This window comes from Symphalangus syndactylus, chromosome 4 (assembly GCF_028878055.3).
Source record: "Symphalangus syndactylus isolate Jambi chromosome 4, NHGRI_mSymSyn1-v2.1_pri, whole genome shotgun sequence".
Lineage (NCBI taxonomy): Eukaryota > Metazoa > Chordata > Mammalia > Primates > Hylobatidae > Symphalangus > Symphalangus syndactylus.
The window spans coordinates 119,180,632-119,200,544 of record NC_072426.2 but is presented as its reverse complement, the minus strand read 5'-3'; the positions used below and the strand labels follow the sequence as shown (position 1 = coordinate 119,200,544).

At 41.3% G+C, this 19,913-nt stretch overlaps 1 protein-coding gene across 15 annotated transcripts in view; it reads left to right on the top strand.

The window, feature by feature from the left end:
• ZNF827 (zinc finger protein 827) overlaps positions 1 to 19,913 on the top strand; it is a 177,656-nt gene that overhangs the window by 43,828 nt on the left and 113,915 nt on the right. For 13 of the 15 annotated variants that reach the window (XM_055276041.2, XM_063638221.1, XM_063638220.1 and 10 more), the window contains 2 exons: positions 3,150 to 3,322; positions 9,415 to 9,895. In XM_055276041.2, the coding sequence (XP_055132016.1) occupies positions 3,150 to 3,322; positions 9,415 to 9,895 (654 nt within the window). The remainder of the gene's footprint in view (positions 1 to 3,149; positions 3,323 to 9,414; positions 9,896 to 19,913) is intronic. The other 2 variants (XM_063638219.1, XM_063638218.1) reach the window with 1 other exon arrangement.

Below are 19,913 nucleotides of genomic sequence, written 5' to 3'. Positions count from 1 at the left end.
AGTTAAAAATTTCAAAAGTTATAGTAGCGTAGCTATCTGACCACATTTCTTGCAGTTAGTCTCTCTTCATTGTGTGTTCTAATTTTTTTCCTAGTCAGTCCAAGTGCACCCTAATTTGTACCCAACTCGTATATTTTGGTACTAATTAAAACTAAGGAAGCATAGCTAAATGTATTTACATGAAATAATAATATGCAGGGTTAAATGTAATGTACTCTGTAAAACATTTGAAATAAAGAATTGTTGATTAGCGTGAAGACTGAGGGGTCTCAGAAAGAATAGGAAACACATTGGTCACATTAGGCAAGGCAAGATGCGAGGGGAAGCCAGCGGTGTTCATTTTTTCAGCTAATGCCCTTTTATTGCTTTGCTATGGTGTGCCATGAAATCTCAGGTCAGTGGAAAACATCTCGGTTTTTCTCTCCTCTTCCAGACAGTTCTGTAAAATTAGGTAGTTTAGGAATTTGATAGTGGGACATTCTTCTTGAAGATGAGGATCAGTGACAGCCTGTTTGTTTATCTCTTTCCTATTATTTTGATGTCCTTACAACCCCAAATGGACATTGTTATGATTTTTTCCCTGTAGTGTATGACAATAATTTCACCTAGAGGCCTGATTCAGTCCTTTCTCTCCAGTCTGCTGTTCATCATGTAGTCTTCATGATCAAAATATCAGGGTGGAGGAAATGACAAGGAAGGATAGAAGATGAGAGACATAATTACAGATAGGACTCCAGATCGGCAGAGGCAATTCACAAAAACAGACAGCAGAAAAGCTACAGGGGGTTAATAAAAATGCTTGTTTATATGTGTCTGCAAGGTGTGCTCTTCCTAGAGTAAAAGGAAGCCCTCATTTCCTGTTACTCCCCCAATTAAAAAAGGAAATACATGTGGTGGAACACATCACAAGTAGAATTTCCAGACTTGATTGTTTTTCAAGTTGCATGGTTGAGCTAACCAATAGACCTGTATTAGTAAAACTGCATTTTTGGAATGCTCCAACTTTATTCCAGAACCCTCTGGTTCCATCCATTTGAAGTGCTCCTTTGTATGTAGAGACTCAGTTGACCCAATAAATACATGATGAGATTATTTTAAAGTATACTCTTGGGAATATTTTCTTTTAAAGTAAGAAGAGTAACGTGTACATTAAAAAATTCAAATAGTACAGAAGGATATGAAATGAAAACACAAGTTTCCCTCCTGATTCCTTCCGTTGAATCCACAATCCTTCAGTGGTAACTGCTCAGTGGTTTCCTGGGTATGCTTCCAGGAAGTTTTCATACAAATAAAAAGATACCATTTTTTGTTTGTTCCATTTATTCATGCCATTCTTCCCACTCCCTCCCTTTATTTTTTCTCAAGTATTTTAAAGCAAGTCCCAGACATCATATCTGCTTGTTTGTAAATACTTCCATGTACATATCTTCAACAGATAAGGACTTAAAAAAATAACCACAATTCCACTATCACATCTAACAGAAACAACAATTGCTAAATGATATTTTGGAACACCCAAGCTATAATCAGTATTTCCTCAATTATCTGAGAAATGTCCTTTTACAATTGTTTTATTTAAACAGAATCCAAATAAGCTTCACACCTTGCGGTTTTTTTTTGTATATATCTCTTAAGTCTTTATTTTTCCATAACCCCTTCTCTTTTAAAAACGCCATTTACATGTTGAAGAAACTGGGTCGTTTGTCTTGAGGAATTCACACGTTCTAGATTTGGCTGATTTCATCCCGTTGGTGTGTTTAACACTTTTTTAAAAAATCAATTGTATTTCCAATAAAGGGCTAGTTATATAGAGGATTGTTTAATTTTTTATAAGGACATTTCACAGATGACATATCAGAAGGCACATGGTATCTGCCCCATTTTTATTAATGTCAAGATTAATTAGTGGTTTTAGGTGTTGTCAACTGATCCATCCTTTATAAAGTTCCCTGCTAATATTTCACCTAATGGTTTTAGCTGTGATTGATTCCCATTTTTTTAGAAAACAAAAATAGAATTACTCTGGATATATGGTTTTGTATCTTGCTTTATCCACCAATGCTAATATCTTGGACATGTTTTTATATCATCGTCTGTAGATCTAGCTCATTTTAAAAAGTGCTTCTTATATTTTATTGTGGGCACATATGCCAAGTCATTTAACTGGTTTTGAAATATTTCTGATTCCCTATGATTAAGAAAGAAATGTCTAAGTTCTTGATTCTGCTTCTTTTTATTCCCTGTATCCCCAAATTGCAGAGGCTAGCGTGGCACTGAGCAATATAAATTGGTAGACCAGAAGTTTAGCAATAGTGTCACAACAGAGACCCTTCACTTTGAGAGCGACCTTAGCTTTATTTGGAGGAAGTAGTTGGTTTGTTTAATTTCTTGAAAGATTGGAGCATTTGTGGTGGCCTCATTGCAGCTCTCCCCAAAGTGGGCAGCGAGGCCCAGTCACCGTGCAGAGGAAGGCAGCACATATTGTTAGTGGCTACCAAAGGGACAGAAATAAAAGGGTCAAAAACCCTGACCTTAAGACCCCCTGATGGCTAAATTGGCAGCAGCATCTGCTCAAGCCACAACTAAACAAGTCAGCAGTAGGGATCCGAAAATTTGTCTCCATTGGAGTTCAGAGAGTGAGGTTTATGATAGCTGTTTGGTTTTCAGTGTGGAGCAGTGCATTATTCTCTGTCCCGTGTGATTTGTTTTTATTTCTCACTGTTTTCCAAGTTCAGGAATTCAGACATGGACTTGAGTCTTACAGTTTCCTTCAGGAAACAAAGCCCCTGCACTCAGGCTTCTCTGACTGTGCATGGTACCCTTGGGCCCTGAGTTAGGACAGGCTGGGCGAAGCCCCTTTGCAGATGTCTTCCTTAGTGTCGGATGGCCTTTGGAAGTCAGACTTTCACAAGGCAGGATGAGCAGATTTTGGAAAATGGAGCCCAGATGGAAGTAACTAGATGAATATGGGTTTCTACCTGAAGAAAAGCAGTACTAAAACTTTCTTATGAATAAAATCTCGGAATTGTCAAGAAAAAAACCCCAAATCATTTTTAGTGCTTTTTATATGGCAGTGTATGTGAATTAATGCCAGATGCAGTGTACCTTTTTGTTTTCCTTAATGTTCCTTTCTTTCTCCTTCTTCCAAGCCTCAGAAGAGGAAAGTGGAAAGCCTTTCCAGTGTCCAATATGTGGTTTGGTTATTAAAAGGAAGAGTTACTGGAAGCGGCACATGGTGATTCACACAGGTTTAAAAAGTCATCAGTGTCCGCTCTGTCCATTCCGGTGTGCTCGCAAGGACAATCTCAAATCCCACATGAAGGTAAGCCACCTACCGCCTGCACCTCCTGGAGAGGCAGGCACAGCCAGGGCTTCTGTACATGGTCTGGTGCAGGAGGCTTCTTGGCCGAGGGAGGGCGCCTCACTGATGGAACATGTGGATGACAGTACTCCACGTAGCAACGTAGAATTCAACAGAAAGGTGTTAATGTCCACTTTGCAGCCAAGAACTTAAAGGCAGAGAGAACCTTCGATAGCCAAATAATGTATTTACTGGAGGGCGGTCCTCTCCTATAGGGGAGCAAAAGCCTGCCTGGCCTGTGTGCTGACGCATTCATTGGGGCACTCAGAAGCGGGGTTGGGGAATAGCAAGAAGCAGGGAAAGCCAAGTTCAGGAAGAGCTGCTGGACTGAGCACCAAAGAGAGGGCTCTTGAACCTGCTCCTCTTCCTGGAGAGACTGCCCTTGGCTGTTACTGCCTTACCTTCCAGCTTGCAAACTAAGAGGAACACACAGAGACACCGTGTAGGAGGCGTGAAGACATTGACGGCACCTGGCCTTTAACTTTATTTGGCCCTGTGGGAGGCTTGGGGCCCTTTCTAACAAGACTGTAGTCCTCATTGAGGCTGTCATTGTTTGAGCTATCGTAATTCCCAGGATTGCATTTACCAAACATCCAAGGACATAATTTTCAATGTCCTATTAAAAACAACTGGGGAGCTCAAACCTACACTAAACATGTACAGAAGAATTGACTAGAATCCATGAGTCCCTCTTATGTGAGATGGGGGAAAACTTAGTTAGATGGAAATCTTTTTAGCTGACTCCATTAATGTGAAGGGTTTTGTCTCAAAATCCAGGAGGAAACTCTTGGGATCAAAAGAGCATGGGCTTTTGAATTTGATAGACCTGAACTGAAATCTTATTATGCAACTTACTAGCTAAGTGGCCTTGAGCAAGTTAACCTTTAGACTCTGAATTTTCTCATCTGTTAAATGGGAATGATAATGTTTGTCTGGAAGAGTTGTCATTAGTATGTAAGGAGAGAATATTAACCAAATATCTGACACAGGAATTTTCAGTGGAAGTTATTTAATTCTAATAACTATCATTGAGCATCTTAATAGCAATCATATCTTCACTGATATTTTCTATATGATTTGGCTGTTGACATTATTTATAAAGTATTTACTTTCCTACCATAAGAAGTATAATGTATGGACATTATTAAGGTATTTGCTTATTTGGAAATCTTGCGGTCTAATCCTTCTAAATAGATCAGAAATCACTCTTCAGAATTGTAGCTCTAAAAAAGTGTGACCAGATAGAACCTCTACTGACTTTAGGAAATAGCTTGGAAGATTAAAAAAATTTAAATCCATGATGTAATTTGTTTTCTATCATTTGCCTTTGTCTCCCGGGAGTAGCATGCCCTTCATCTTCAGAATCCATTTAACCAGGAGTTCTGGTTGGCTGAATTTTACTCAGCCGACTTAGTTTTTACTTTAACCCTCCTCATCCTCTGTCACGTCTTCCCAAAGTAAAAACTTGTATTTTAAACCTGCAAAGTTGAATTTCATTAGCAGGATAAGACTTCAAAAGAAATGCCTTTAAAATGAAAATTTGTTTTAGTTACTATTTCCTAAGCTGTGTTTAGAAATCAGGTCTGGCAAATTTAAAGCTTCAGCGAGCAGAAAACTTGCATCTAGCCTGACACCTTGTAAGCTTGGTTTCAGCTCAGGGTCACTTAAAACAACCTATTTATAAACCCATGGAAAAAAAGCAGGGTTTTCAATAGCAGGAACTACTGACCCTGAAACTACAGGGAGATGAGTTGGGTGCCTTGATGACACAGACGGCCGGCCATGGCAGTGTCACAGATGAGAGCTGCAAGGGCTTTGTGGGTCGTGGGGTCTTAGAATGCTTTCAGAACAAATCAATAACCAGTACGATAAAGCAGTTGTGTGAAATTACTACTTTATTCAAACTCACGGTGTCCTAACCTGTTGAGCTATGACTTGAGCTTTTGATACGGGAAGTGTGAGAAGAGCTCGTGCAAGTTTAATTTTATCAAATGGTATATTCTTTCTTGTCCCTGCTTTCCACCTCACTTATTGGCTGTTCTTTTTTTAATCAAAGCATTCATGATTTTATTTGGTTAAAATGCTTTAATTTTGCTACATTTTGCAAATCTCGTCTACCTGGAAATATAATGGTTGTAGTCTTATGGGTAGATATCCTCTGCTATGTCCACCAGAGACTACAAATATGGACGGACAGATTTTTTTTTTTGTATTTTTGAGACGGAGTCTAGCTCTTTCACCCAGGCTGGAGTGCAGTGGCGCCATCTTGGCTCACTGCAACCTCCACCTCCGGGCTCTAAGCGATTCTCCTGCCTCAGCCTCCCGAGTAGCTGGGACTACAGGCGTCTGCCACCACGCCTGGCTAATTTCTGTGTTTTTAGTAGAGACGAGGTTTCACCATGTTAGCCACGCTGGTCTTGAACTCCTGACCTCAGGCAGTTCACCCGCCTCGGCCTACCAAAGTACTGGGATTATGGGCCTGAGCCACTGCACCCTGCCGTGGACAGATTTTCTAAATGAATTCTGCCTGAGAAGTGGGGTCAGTATGGAAGGCAGAGCTTGCAGTGAGCTGAGATCGCGCCACTGCACTCCAGCCTGGGCAACAGAGCTAGACTCCGTCACAAAACAAAAAACAAACAAAAAAAAAAGTGGGGTCAGTATAGCCAGAGATTAAGATCTCAAACTGTATGGTCAGAAAAACCTTAGTTAGAATCTCAGTTCCACCTTAGGAGCTGTGAGACTTTGAAAGAATCATTTAACCTCTCCAAACCTCTGTTTCCACTAATGGAGATAATAATTATACAGTCTGTCTCATGGGGTTGTTATGAGAGTTAAATGAGATAATGCACATAAAGCACTTAATACAGTGCCCACCCTGGAGAAACAACATTCAGTAAATGTGGCTAATACGGTGATCATTATCGGAAAGCCATCTCAATATACATTAATGTTTATTTACATTTAGAAATAATCAATGAAATGGTATAAAAAATTACTCTAAAATAAATTTTATTCCTTTTCCCTTTTTGTGATCTGTCTTTAGTGCTGAGAACTTAGAAAAACTGATAAACAAAGGAATATAAAGTTGATCCTTAATCCCATCACCAAGATTGATAAATAACCATTATCACTTTGATGTATATTCTTCTATATTGGTATATCGATGTTTTAAAGAAAAATGGGATTCTACTTTCTTTGTTCAACAAATATAGTACTTACTGTATTTGTATTATAGTACTTACTCTATCCTATTATGTCCTAGGCACTGTACATTCTTTTAGCCCACCTTTCCTTCATAATATATTGTGTAAATATTTTTATGAGCCGCTGTGGAAGGAGCTTATAAAGGCCTCCAGCTTCCTTGGGGTTATCTCAGATTTCCATTAAGTCCTTTAAAATTTTCCTGGATAAGTGAACATACAGGAATTCAACATGAATTCATAAGCTAAAATTGAACAGAAAAGGTGAGGAGGACTGCTAAGATAAAGAACACTGGTGAAGTATTAGCAGGAAACTGACCAAGAGTCAGGGTACTGAGTTCTAGTAGCCTCAGGTCTGCCATTTAAGGAGCTCTAACTTCTCATGAAGACCCTCACCTGTCCCCCTAGTGGGGGATGGAGTAGAGGTTTCCCAAAATTTCCCCAAGCTCTGAAATACCACAACCCAAGCATCCAACTGCTAACAAGAAATGGCCCCAATGGTGAAGAGATGACCCTAATGATGGAACAGCATCTGATATGGGTTGTTTGTGTGAAATGACCAGAGGATAGGTGAGCCCCCTAAACATGGCCTGGAGAGAATGACGTGCTTTAGAGAAGCATTTCTTCATTTTAGTAGACTAAGAGGGTCTTTAAAGCAAATGTCAAGCTAAAGAGAATAAAAATTATGACAGAAAAGTGCTAGAATGTCAGGAGAGAAGGGGGAAACACTGCAGTCAGAGGATAGAGCTAATACTTCTCTCAAAGGCCAAATGTGATACATAGTCTCTTTGGGGAAGTTGTAGCTCAAAAAAAATTGTTAAGTGCAAAAGTCAACAAAATACCCACTGTTTTTCCTTTAAAGCTTCACTAATTTGTCCATAACTAAATATAACAAGGCCAGGATCTGGTGGAAAAGAAGTCACATAAAATACATGCACACAGATTGTTTTTAATCCAGGACTCCCTTTTGATTTTAGAACTTGGGCTCGTGCTCTGTCGTTTTCCTTCTTCCAGAAGCTGCTTCCGGAGCTTCTGGTCTTGGATTAGCTCCCCTCCTCTCCTGGGTCAGTAGATGTAAGGACACTTCTGAAATGGATCTGCCCCACTGCACTGCTCTCAGGGACAATGGAAGCTCTCCGCCTCGTGACCTTTACCACCTGGTTCCGGGGCATGCTTTTGGCAGCACCGGTCAGGGTCCCATGGGACTGTGACCTGAGGTCCCCAAGGTGCCTGCTTCTGCGTGAATTGATCGGAGGGGATGGTGGGGATTCTGTGAGAAAGCAAATGAAATGATCAGCTCCTAGTGAAATCCTTTTGTTGTGAAAGAACAGAAAGGGGTGATGTTAACAGCTGGTGACAATCAGTGATCCCACCCCCAGCACTCCACCCCAGCAGAGGGAAAGCCTTTTCATGATCAGGACTTTGCCTAACTGGTTTTAAGTGTACATGGCTATTTCTGTTGAGAAACTCATGCTTTGGGGGACCCAGAATCTCTTCTGTTGTTTTTTTCAAAAAGCCACAGTGGGGTGCTGTAGCGACAGGATCTCACCATTAACTTTTAATTTCTTTGCTTTTGTTGGTCACTTAACATTATTTAAAAGTATGTTTTGGCTGGTGAATAATGCTTTTGGATTGCATTCAGAATGCATAAACAGCTGTTGTAAAACTTGCTCTCTTGGAAAGGAAACCTACCCAGAGGGGCCAGGTGGTGCAGCGGATTAACGCATGAGCCTTTAACCTTGGTGAGACCTGGGTTCGAGTCTTGCTTATGTCACCTCTAAAAGAGGAGGTGTTAGTTTTGTTTTGCTTTTGCGTTCCAATCACTCACTTGTTTGTTCAGATCACACAGCTACCCAAATCATTTGGCCCACATCTACACAATTGGCAGTTTCTACTTAAGGGAGGGCCAGTCCTGAAATAGCAGAGTGTAGCAGGTCAGCACTAAAGTGCATTGGCAGCGATGAATGGGGAAGTTACAAGCTTATGAGCACCTGCCAGCTCAAAGCCTGGTTCAGGCCAATGCAATGATTTCCTCACTTTTTTAAGCACTAAATTTGGTAGTGACAGGAAGAAAAAGTTTCTCCCAATTTTTACAGGTATCGTCTGCATGCAAGACTGGAACTGGATTTAAAAGTCTGCATTCTTTCATTGCAGACGTCAGAATCCGGAGCATGATATTATAGCCACGTTTGGAAAAATTGGTTTCCTCTTGCTCAGAATACTTGGTGAGGGTCAGACCTTGGTTTTTCTCCTACTTTGTTTTTTTTTGTATGTAATTTCGCTGAATCCATTTATTCTGGGGCCTCAATTTCTCTGACTTTGAAACGGGAATACCCTGGAGACATTATTTTCTACATTCTTAATTACCTAAGAGCAGCATTTTGAAAGCTGAAATTATGTTTGCAAAACATAGCTAATTTCCTGGGTGACAAAAAATTGGGTACATGCAAAGTATCATTATTGTGAGAGGAATTACTTGACAGTTTACCTCTTTTGACCCCCAACTAGTAATTATGTAATATTTGGATTGTGCTGGGTTTGTAATATTTTCTGTGAAGACATCAGCTGAGATCAGATGACTAGAATATTGGGATGCTACCCAAAATAGCATCCATTGGCCGGCTGCATCCTCAGTTGTGAGCATGGCCCTAATAATGGACTCTTAACCTATGTGGACCCACTTTATGTTTAGGGATTGGCCTCATTACCTGGAGCCCCATAATGAAATGCTCTGCGGTACAAAGGCCAGCCCTTTGCACGGTGAGGAAATGATTGATGAATAGTTTGGATCTACGGCAAGGCATTTTCCATAAATGCACGGTGGCTAGCTCATTCTTCTTGCTTCTCCGTCAGGTTCATCAGCACCAGGATCGGGGAGAGACCTTTCAGTGCCAGCTGTGCCCTTTTACTTCCTCACGCCACTTCAGCCTGAAACTCCACATGCGTTGCCATCAGCACTTCCTGAGGACAGAAGCCAAGGTGAAGGAGGAGATCCCAGACCCAGATGTCAAGGGATCTCCCCACCTCAGTGACAGTGCCTGCCTGGGGCAGCAAAGGGAAGGAGGAGGGACAGAGCTAGTGGGGACCATGATGACGTCTAACACTCCAGAGAGGACTAGCCAGGGAGGGGCTGGCGTCTCGCCTTTGCTGGTGAAGGAGGAACCCAAGGAAGATAACGGCCTGCCCACCTCCTTTACTTTGAATGCTGCCGACAGGCCCGCCAACCACACAAAGCTGAAAGACCCCTCCGAGTATGTGGCCAACAGTGCGTCAGCATTGTTCAGCCAGGACATCTCTGTTAAGATGGCGTCTGATTTTCTCATGAAGCTGTCAGGTACTTGAATAGGGTTGTATTCTCTCTCTCTCTCTCTTTCTCTCTCTCTATGTCTACCAGTATTCTCATTTGTAAAATAAGCTGGTAGAACTAGATGATTTCAAGGTCCCTTTAAATTTGGATAGTCTGCACTTCCATACATTTTCTCCTTGACTTTGTGTGTGTGTAATCCTTTGGAAGCAGTATTGCTTTGGCTTGAGTCTCAAAACAGTAGGGATTGTTGATTTCCTTCTGTTTTTTTTTCCCGTTGATGAGTTCTTACTGTAGCGGGGAAAGGTCACATGGTAAGCCAGGCTTGTGTCAGTTGCTTGTGTGACATTGGGCCCTGTTTAACATGTCTCTTCTGCACTGGACTTGTATGGAATACCTCATTCTGGCATTATTCAAGTTCTTTACTGTCTTAATTTGTAAGATTTTTAAAGGACATAATACAAAGACTACGATTAGGAATTATAGACTTCTAAAATTTGAGCAAATGATAACTATCTTTAAGAAGTTTTTCAGGTTTTTTTAAGGGAATTTTTTTATTATGGCAAACTGTATTTAACGTAAAATTTACCATTTTAACCATTTTAGATGCACAGTTCACTGACATTAAGTATGTTCACATTGTTGTGCAAACCATTACCCCCATCCATCTCCAGAAGTTTTTCATTCTCTCAAATTGAAATTCATTAAACAACTCTCAGTTCACCTCTTCCCCCACAGGCCCTGGAGGCCACTACTTTATGTCTTTGCATCTGACTATTCTAGGGACCTCATATAAAGTGGAATTTAAAAACACATTTTAAAAAAAATTCTTTTTTTAAAAAACTGCCCTGATCCATTTGGGAAAAAAGATGGAGTATAAATTATAAAGATGTATTCTTATTAGTTGACATTCTTTTTATCACCATCAAATTGTACATGATGTTTCTTTTTTTCTCATTTTTTCCCCAACATATTTGATTTAAGTTGTGGTGTTGAAAAGGGGCATCGAGGTCTTAGGGCACTCTGTTTTTCCTGTCGTTCTCTTTTGGAATGATAAGGTGTGTTGCAGGATTGTGCGGCTACTCATTACGCTTTTAAAAGTATGATTTTAAATTTTAAAGGAGATGTAGGGGGTGGGGAAAGGTCGGTGGAGAATTGGTTCTGTATTTCAGTGAAGATGGCAGTCCCCACGATGATTTCCAAATGCCATGTCAGCTCTTTGGAGATTGACAATACCCTTTTAAATGGAGAATAATTGGTCACCGCCTTCCTTTAAATGGACTGTGAGTCGCATTTCACTAAATGTCATTGCCAGGTGAATTAGAGGTTCAGCTCCACTCTGAAGTCCCTTTGCGCAGGGACACTTCAGTCGGGTCTTTTGGAATGTCCCCCTTACCACAGATCTTTGCTCCTCAGGAGTGGGAGACACTAGTTGGAAGAAATGAGGAAAGGTAGGGGATGGAAAATGAGATGTCCCAGAAATGAACCAAGTAGGCAAAGAGCAGGGAATGTAACAGTGAAGCACACCAACTGGCAATGAGAGTGAGGGGGCCCTATGCTGGAATTGGCCAAGTTTCTGACTGTGGCTCTAAAGAACACTGGCTTCCCTGCTCCTCATCACCCCTCTCCCCCGACTTCTCCCTCTTCTATTCCAGTCTAGGTGAAAATGTGATTTTTAGAGACTTTGAGTTTTATATTTAAAAATTTTTGAACATGTGGGGGAAATACATGTTTGCATGTATTCCATGTTTGCTGTTTTGATCCTTTAGGATTTCACCTCCAGGGGAACTCTAGTTTTTCCTTGATTATCTTCCCTGCCACCATGATAGCAAAGGGGGCTCCTTTTATGGGCCCTTATAGTGCAATCCCCAGGGAAGGAATGCAAATGACATACTCACATCACATAGCTTAGAAAGGGGGACATTTCCTTACCTAACAGACGGGAAATCCAGGTGGGGGTGAATGACTCTGAGTAAGGTGTGACTCCCTTTACTCCATGACTCCAGGGATGTTTTAAAATCTAGAGGAAGGTGAGCGGGAACAGGGAAGGTTTGGTCTTTGGATAAACACTTGTGTATGATGCGTGGCTCCTGCTGGGCTCAGCTCTGAGTGCTCACATTATGCTGTAATTAGCTCTAGACCCAATCTCAGGGAGCATAAGATAAGGCTGCTTAGAGCCAACACTGCAAGCAGCAGACACGAGGGGAGAAGCCAGTTGATAGGTTGGGGGAAAGAATTGCGCATCAAAGCCTTATATTGTGATCTGTGTTTTCAGTTAGCTATTGATGGAGAGTTGTTTTTGGTTTGGCAGTCAGAATATTTACTGACTGATCAAGTGGCATAAGAAAACAGATAACAAATGCACACACTATTTATGCAAAAGGCCCATGTGGCTATTTTATGGTGGCTTACTGAAGGTCCTGAAACCTGACTTGTATGCACTGTTACCTAGCAACCTGTTATAAAGTCACCGGGGAGTGAGATGCATCCTTAATTTTTTTGTGTGTGCATATTTGGATGTAAATGTAAACTTGGTGGCTGTGGCAATGCAGCTCAGGAGAGGAGAAGCTATGTTAAAAGGAAAGGAATACATTTTCTGGAGCGATTTTTTTTTTTTTTTAATTTTACTTACCCTCTGGTTGGTCCGACCATACATTTGATAGCTGCTCTCACTGTGATGCCCTACCTGGCTGCGTCTGTGGATATGATTTAGGGACAAAAAGGCCAAATCCCAGGGAGCTGCAGCTGAGTTTCTAGCTCTTCCCATCATCAAATGTAGTGAAGTAGTGGCTAGTCTCGGGCCTTGTCCCTTGGCGTTATAACGGCGCCATTGTTCTTGCACTGAATTTTTTCGCTGGGCTCTGTCCGTGCACCTGCTGGTACTGTAGGGTGCAGCTGTTTGTGGGCACTGAGTCTGTGAATCTTTGTGCCAGCCAGATCACTGTCTGCAAAACTGGAGCACAGTGACAAATTCAAGCGTGTAGACACCTACTTGTTTCCAAAAGAGAGAAAACACTTGATGCTTTCTTGCCTGGTTATTAAGGGGAGTCTTTCTTGCTCCTTCAACTAAAACTAAGCATAAAGATGATTGAATGGAACCCAGTGGGATTAAAAGTCAGTGGATAGAATACTGTTTTAAATGGACTCTCAATACTCCCCACCCCCACTCCTGTTAGAGGTTTCTTAACGTGCATGATTGTGAAATAAAATCTCTTCTCCAAACTATCAGCTATTCTTCTGACTGAGCCCACACTTAACACTGCTTGGTCCTTCAAGAATAATGCTGCTTCCAAAACGGAGGCTTCCAGGCCCGGCATCGCATTTGATTCAGGGAATAGTATGGGCAGCGTTCTGGGCTGACAGAAAAATGAATTTTGTAGATTTCACCCACGGTTTAGACTGAGGCAGACCTGAGAGGACTCCAGGCCTGTATGTTCCAGCAGCTCTTTCCTGGAAGCCAGAAAGCATATGCAAATCATTGCATGTCAGGGCAGGTGAGCCAGTGGTCACGTGGCTAGGGTGTTCAGGGAATATGTGTTCACCCGACTGTGGAGAGCTAAGTTCCTGCTGATTCTGTGCCTTGTCGCCCATAGCCAGCAGCAGTTCTTAACCTCGGCTGCACATTAGCCTTGCCTGGGGAGTTTTTCACAAAATGCCAGGGCCCAGAAATTATAATTCACTAGGATAGGCCCTAGACATTGGTATTTTCTTTAATATCCTCAAATGATTTTAAGGTGCAGAATGATTTTAGTGTGCAGCCAGGGCTGAGGACCACTGATGTAGAATATAAACTTGGTACATGGTACAGTATTTTTTGGTACAGCTATGGTTTTCATCAGTGCAGTTTTGTTCCTACGGTCTCCAGCCAAGACCATGAAACGGGGCATGGTGGTATGAGATAGGCCTGTGGCTTTCACCATAGGTCAAGGTTGACATGAAGGAGAGGCCTGGGTGAGTCGTGTTCATGGAGCCCCAGGTGTTTCCTTGTGGGGCCTCCTGACAGGGGAGTTCCTCCAGTTAAAAAGTCTCAAGATTCAGTGCAGAGCATAAAGGAACTGGAAGGGTCATCGTTATTAGAAGCCTGATTAAAAGTTGCCTGCAACAACGGCCTTACATCATTTCTTTTTCCAAAAACTACCCTTTTCAAGATATAAAATTTTAATTCTAACTCTCCAAATTATAACCAAGCAGTTGACAGAAACTTGGCACTTCACTTGTTGGCTGGGAATATCTTTTTGTCCCTGGTTTTCCAAAATAAAAGATATGTCATTTCAACTATTTTTAATTTGGAAGCCAGCAAAAATTGTTGTGCTGTCTCCCACATTATATTAATTTCGTAAAATTGAGACCAAAATAATTTTAACTAGGAGAAATGGACTTCTTTAAAGCACCAACTTACTTTTAGCCTCACAGAGACAGTTTATGAACAAATGGATATAAGCTAAACTGTTTCTGACTTATTAGTAGCTCATCCATTAAACAGCAAAGGTGTTCACGTATAAATGTAGGGTGTAGATTAATGTGTTTGTGTCATATACTGTAGTTTTCCATCGGCCTTTGTTCTACAACTTCCATCTATTTCACATGATTTTAAGCCTCTGTAGTTACAATACATTTTTTGTATAAATGGCAGCTCCCAATCTCGCTTTACCTTTGTGCTGCTGGAGAAGGAGGGATGGGAGATGCCCATTGAACCAAGTCATCCTCATTGCCCAGTGGCTCTGATTGCCTTTTTGTAAAGGCAATCATCTCAACAAATGAGCCTTCTTCCAAGTAAATGCCATCCTTGTGTTATTCACACCCTACGACGGCAGTGCCAACAGCCAGGGGGCTCTCCCACTCCCCACGCCTGGGCATGCCTTCTCCAGTCAGGTGATTTTTGACAGCCTCCCTTTGCATTTTTAGTTTGGCCCTTCCTTTTAACCCTGCCTTGCTTTTCTGGTGATGGGAACTCACTGATCATGTGCCTGCAACAACATGTGACTAAAATTCCTCATGTGGGCAGCTGCATTTAGGGGCCTTATATGTGTAAGCAGCTTGAATGCACTTTTGAAATTCTGGACTTTATTGAACTTGGTGATTCATATGAGAGGAAGAGTGTGACTTTCTTATTTTTCAGTGACTTGCCACTCATGAGACAAGCACTGACCTGAGTTAAGAAAGGGGCAGGTGGGACTATAAGTAAGTGGGGCCTGGAGGCTTACAAGTAAGTGGGGCCTGGAGGCTTACAAGTAAGTGGGACCTGGAGGCTTACAAGTAAGTGGGGCCTGGAGGCTTACAAGTAAGTGGGGCCTGGAGGCTTACAAGTAAGTAGGGCCTGGAGGATTATACGTAAGTGGGGCCTGGATTGCTTACACACACAGTTGCTGAAACTTGCATGGACAGAGTTCTTAGGCTAGTTACTCATTGCTTATTATTTTTACTTTATTTAATACTTACTAACTCCTTTGAGCCTTGTGAAAATGCCATAGTAGGTGGTATAAGTATTCCCATTTTACAGATGAGGAAACTGAGAAATGGAGAGGTTAGGAGTCTTGCCAAGGTTAGCACAATGAATAGGTGGTGGAACTGAGGTTCTTTTTTTTAGACAGAATCTAGCTCTGTCACCCAGGCTGAAATCAGTAGTGCGATCTCGGCTCTCTGAAACATCTGCCTCCTGGGTTCAAGCTATTCTCCTGCCTCAGCCTCCCAAGTAGCTGGGACTAAAGGCGCCTACCACCACGACCAGCTAATTTTTGTATTTTTAGTAGTGATGGGGTTTCACCATATTGGCAAGGCTGGTCTTGAACTCCTGACCTCGTGATCTGGCCGCCTCGGCTTCCTAAGGTGCTGGGATTACAGGTGTGAGGAACTGGGATCACAGGCATGAGGAACTGGGATTCTAATCCAGGCAGTGTGGTTCCAGGATTCTCTTCCCCAGGCTGTCTCTACCCCCAAATTACAGAAAGAAGCAGCAAAACAGGAACTTGGCTCTGTTCTCTGCCCTTCTTGTGCGTTGTGGAATTAGCCAGAATTTCAGCATGTTCTGGATGTTGTTATGTTAGACAACTTTAGAATTTGTGTTAATAGTTTTGGGCATCTCAGGAACTATTTAGTACAAATAGAGCAGTAAGAGTAGGGCCAACTGGTATTTCTGTAGAGCTTCACAGCATACCATGTATTTCTAAATACATCGTTTCATAACAAGCATGTAGATGAGAAAACCAAGACTTAGGGTAAATAACTGTAAAAGAGTCATGACTGGAATCCAGACCTTTCTTTCCTGACTCTGCTAGATAGAGTGTACCTAGTTCCAGAATTGCCATCAGAGTGATTTTTTATCTTGATAGACCCCTGGGAAATTTTACCAAAGCTTATTGTATCTGTAAAAACAGAAGTGCCATTCTCCTTGAAGTCCATTCTTTTTACTACTGTTGTTATTATTGTTGTTGCTTCTACTATTATTATTATAAGAGCTATAATTAATCAAACGTGCTTACAGTGCACTGGGCACTGTGCCAGCCACGTCATGTAATTTCTCATTTAACCTTCACCACAGCCCTATAGGGTCTGTAATAGTAAACCTATGTTATAGATAAGGAGGCTGAGACTTAAAGGTTTCGGCTGCAAGGGACAGAGCAAGGATTCAGCTCTGGGTAACCGCAAAAGGTTGGCTCTTGACTACTTAGTTAGCTATTACCTATTTTTTTTTCTCAGTTGAGCAAACTGTCTTTTGACCTCTGTCTGCTTCACTGTTTATTTTCCTTGGCTTCAAACCATGGCATCATTTCGAATGCATGCACTTTCAGTCACTAATCTAGTTAAATTTTTTATGTCTTCAAAATTGTACTGAAATTTTTATCTACACTCCATCCCTTCATGTGCAGCCTGCTCCTCATGCCTAGAAGTTGCCCCTCCAGCTCCCTCCCTGATGCCTTTTCCTCCCCAGCACTGCCCCCACCCATCCACCTGGCATTTCTGATGGACTTTTCTTCCAGTACCTCTTGCGTCAGATCATGCTCCTGTCTGGCTAGCTCTTTTCCTCCCTTCCTCCTTTCCTTCCTCCCTTCTGCCCTTCCTCCTGCCCTTCCTCCCTTCCTCTCTCTCCCTTCCTTTCTCTCTCTCCCTTTCCTTTCCTGTCCTGTCCTTTCTTGTCTTTTTTTTTCTTTCGAGATGAGGTCTTACTCTGTCACCTAGGCTGGTCTCGAACTCCTGACCTCAGGCAATCCTCCCACCTCAGCCTCTCAATTAGCCGGGGTTACAGGCACAGGCCACCATGCTGAGCCCTAGCTCCTTTCTCCTGAGTAACCATCTGCCCACTCCTCTTAAGAAAACTGTTAACAGTCTTCACCAGCTCATGAATATACCCCTCTCGTTTCCATTTTTCTACCTTTACTCCACTCATGTTGTTCCTGGGGTCTGATAATTGGAACCATGGAATTGCATGTATATCTTCCTCCTCTTGGGAGGAGCTACAAAGTCACACCGTAAAGAGGTGGGCCTTTGGAGGGGGGAATCGTAGCCATTTCATGGTCTGCCACAGTCCAGAGTTCTTCAGACTCTCTGGGTGATCCACAATGACAAAAATCAATTACAAACTGATCTGTAAACAAGAATGTCAGCATATTAATTTAAAATGACAAGTATAGCAGTCAAAAAGAGATGTCATTGGGGCAGGTGGATCCTGACTTTCCTGAAAAAGGTTGGAAATATATTATCCAATCTTCAGGTTTTCTTTCTTCTAGTCTCCAGGTAAACCACTCCATTGCTGTTCATACATTTCATTCTTTGGCCATGTTAACAGTGGGAATTTAAAATACAGCCTTCTTTCACATTTACTTAGGGCTTGATTGGTTTTCCAGGACCTGTCCTTCCTGCTTTTGACGAGGGAGATATCCTGTCTGTTAAGTGGATTACTGCAGATGGCAACTTTTGCCCTTTGTGGGTTGGCTTTAGGAGTTTAGTTTTTGCAGGAAAACTTTATATATTTTAAAGTTCTTGAGGCACTGCTCACTTTTTGTTACCTTTGACCCTTCTCCAGAGGCTGTTTTTCCCCTTTGGCCTTAGCTATCATAGGGATCTTCACAGTCTTGGTTTGGGTACATAGACACTGAAGGGTGGCCAAGGATTAGCTCAGGTGGGGATTAATGAGAAATATGAGATGGCTAAAATTTCACTAAACACTAATTATAAAATGATTTAAGGGAAATTAAAGTGCAAGATTTAAAAATATTTAGCAAATGTTCTAAACATTCCATTTGAATATAATATGCTTAACATTTAAAAGTCATATTTAACTGTTATTAATTATTATTTAATTAAATCTTGGCTTTTCTTACAATTTCAGAAGGTAGTTTCTCACCCAAAGCACATCATAGTGCTGAGAAATCCCAGATCCCCAACCTGTTCATACATACATACATACACACTGCTAACAAGGGAACTTGGTTGGATAGAACCGCACCGGCTTGTGATCTGGAGAGTTAAGCTCTGATTCTGATTCTATAATTAACGAGCTGTGTGATTTTCAAAAGATCGTATAATCCTCTGAGCCTATGTGTTCTTATTGTAAAATAAGAGAGCGGAAAACAGTAGTGGCTTTCATTTTGTTTCAAAAGTTCACATTTATTACATTTACATATTTAAAAAGCCAAGCAATTAGGGGGAAATAAAGTTGCTATTTGGTGAGCACAAAATGTGACACTCCAATGCTATGAGGGAGCACAGTCTCTAGCAATGTGATCATCTAGTATATTTCTAAATTTATTTTGCTGATCTCAGTTTGAAAAAATACAAGTACGGTTTCACATAGTGGCAAATGGGAACAGATTTTTAACAACTTGTCTTGTAATTTCAGGATCTCCTCAATTAAAGAAGAGTATAAGTTTTTGCTTCAAAGTTGACACCATTTGGCAACTGCCCTCATTCCTTATAATAAATGGAAGATAAGCAGTATCCAAAACTCACAATATGCCCTAAAGCCATCTGTAATTCTGTGTCAACTACTTGGTTATTACTCAGTTAACTGTTATTTGGGAAATGTATTTAATCTCTCTAGGTCTGAGATCTCTCATCTGCAAAATGAGGATAATACTAGTGCCTACCTCAAAGGGTGGCTGTGAGAATTAGATAAATTAATACAGGTAAATACTTGGTGTATTGCCCAGCTCATGTTATGTGCTCAATAAATGATAGATCTGGCTCTATCCATATATATCTACATATGTCTATTTGTCTGTCTATTAGCTATGGTCAGAAGCTGCACCAAGCAGATACACTTGATACACTTGAATCTACCCTTGCATTTAATTTAAGGCAGGTATGCCCAGGGGACAGCTGGCAATGTCTAGAGAAATTTTTTTTTTTTCACAACTGGGAAGTACTCCTGGCTACTAGTGTGTAGAGATGCCAAGGATGCTGTTAAACATCCTACAATGTGCAAGACAGTCCCCCACCCCCAACTCCTCCCAGCAGATTATCCAGTGCAGAATATCAGTGGAGTGGAGGTTGAGAAACACTAATTTAAAGTACGTATGTAGGCTCTAGTAGTACTGTAATTATATGTGAACACACATGCATAGGCCTGAATTCTTTGAAAAATCAGTGCAAAGGCAGCCACTTCATTATTGATGACGTATTACTACAACTGCAGCACTCCTATGAGAGGGGGAGAAACTGCATTACTACGGCTACTACACAAAACTGAATCAACTTGTCAACATATTAGTGGTCTCCAGTATGTTGATGTTGTATATATAATGCAGTGGATGATGCACACTTTGAACTTAAATTTTAAATTAATTAATTTTACAATAATTTTTTTAAAACTTAAATTCAAAACAAACATTTGTTGGAACCCCTGAAGCATATCCTAGGGTTCCTTGGAACACTGTTTGAAAACCATTGCTCTGTAGTCCCTTCCACGCTCAAGAGTCTTTGGCCTTGGTTTAGGGTGAGATCGTAAATAAAATTCTCAGTGGGTTGCTTTATCACAGAGCAGTTCAGCATTTATAAAATTGCCATACACTGAACTGAAAGAGAGTTCTGTCTTATTAAGCTCAAGAAAAGG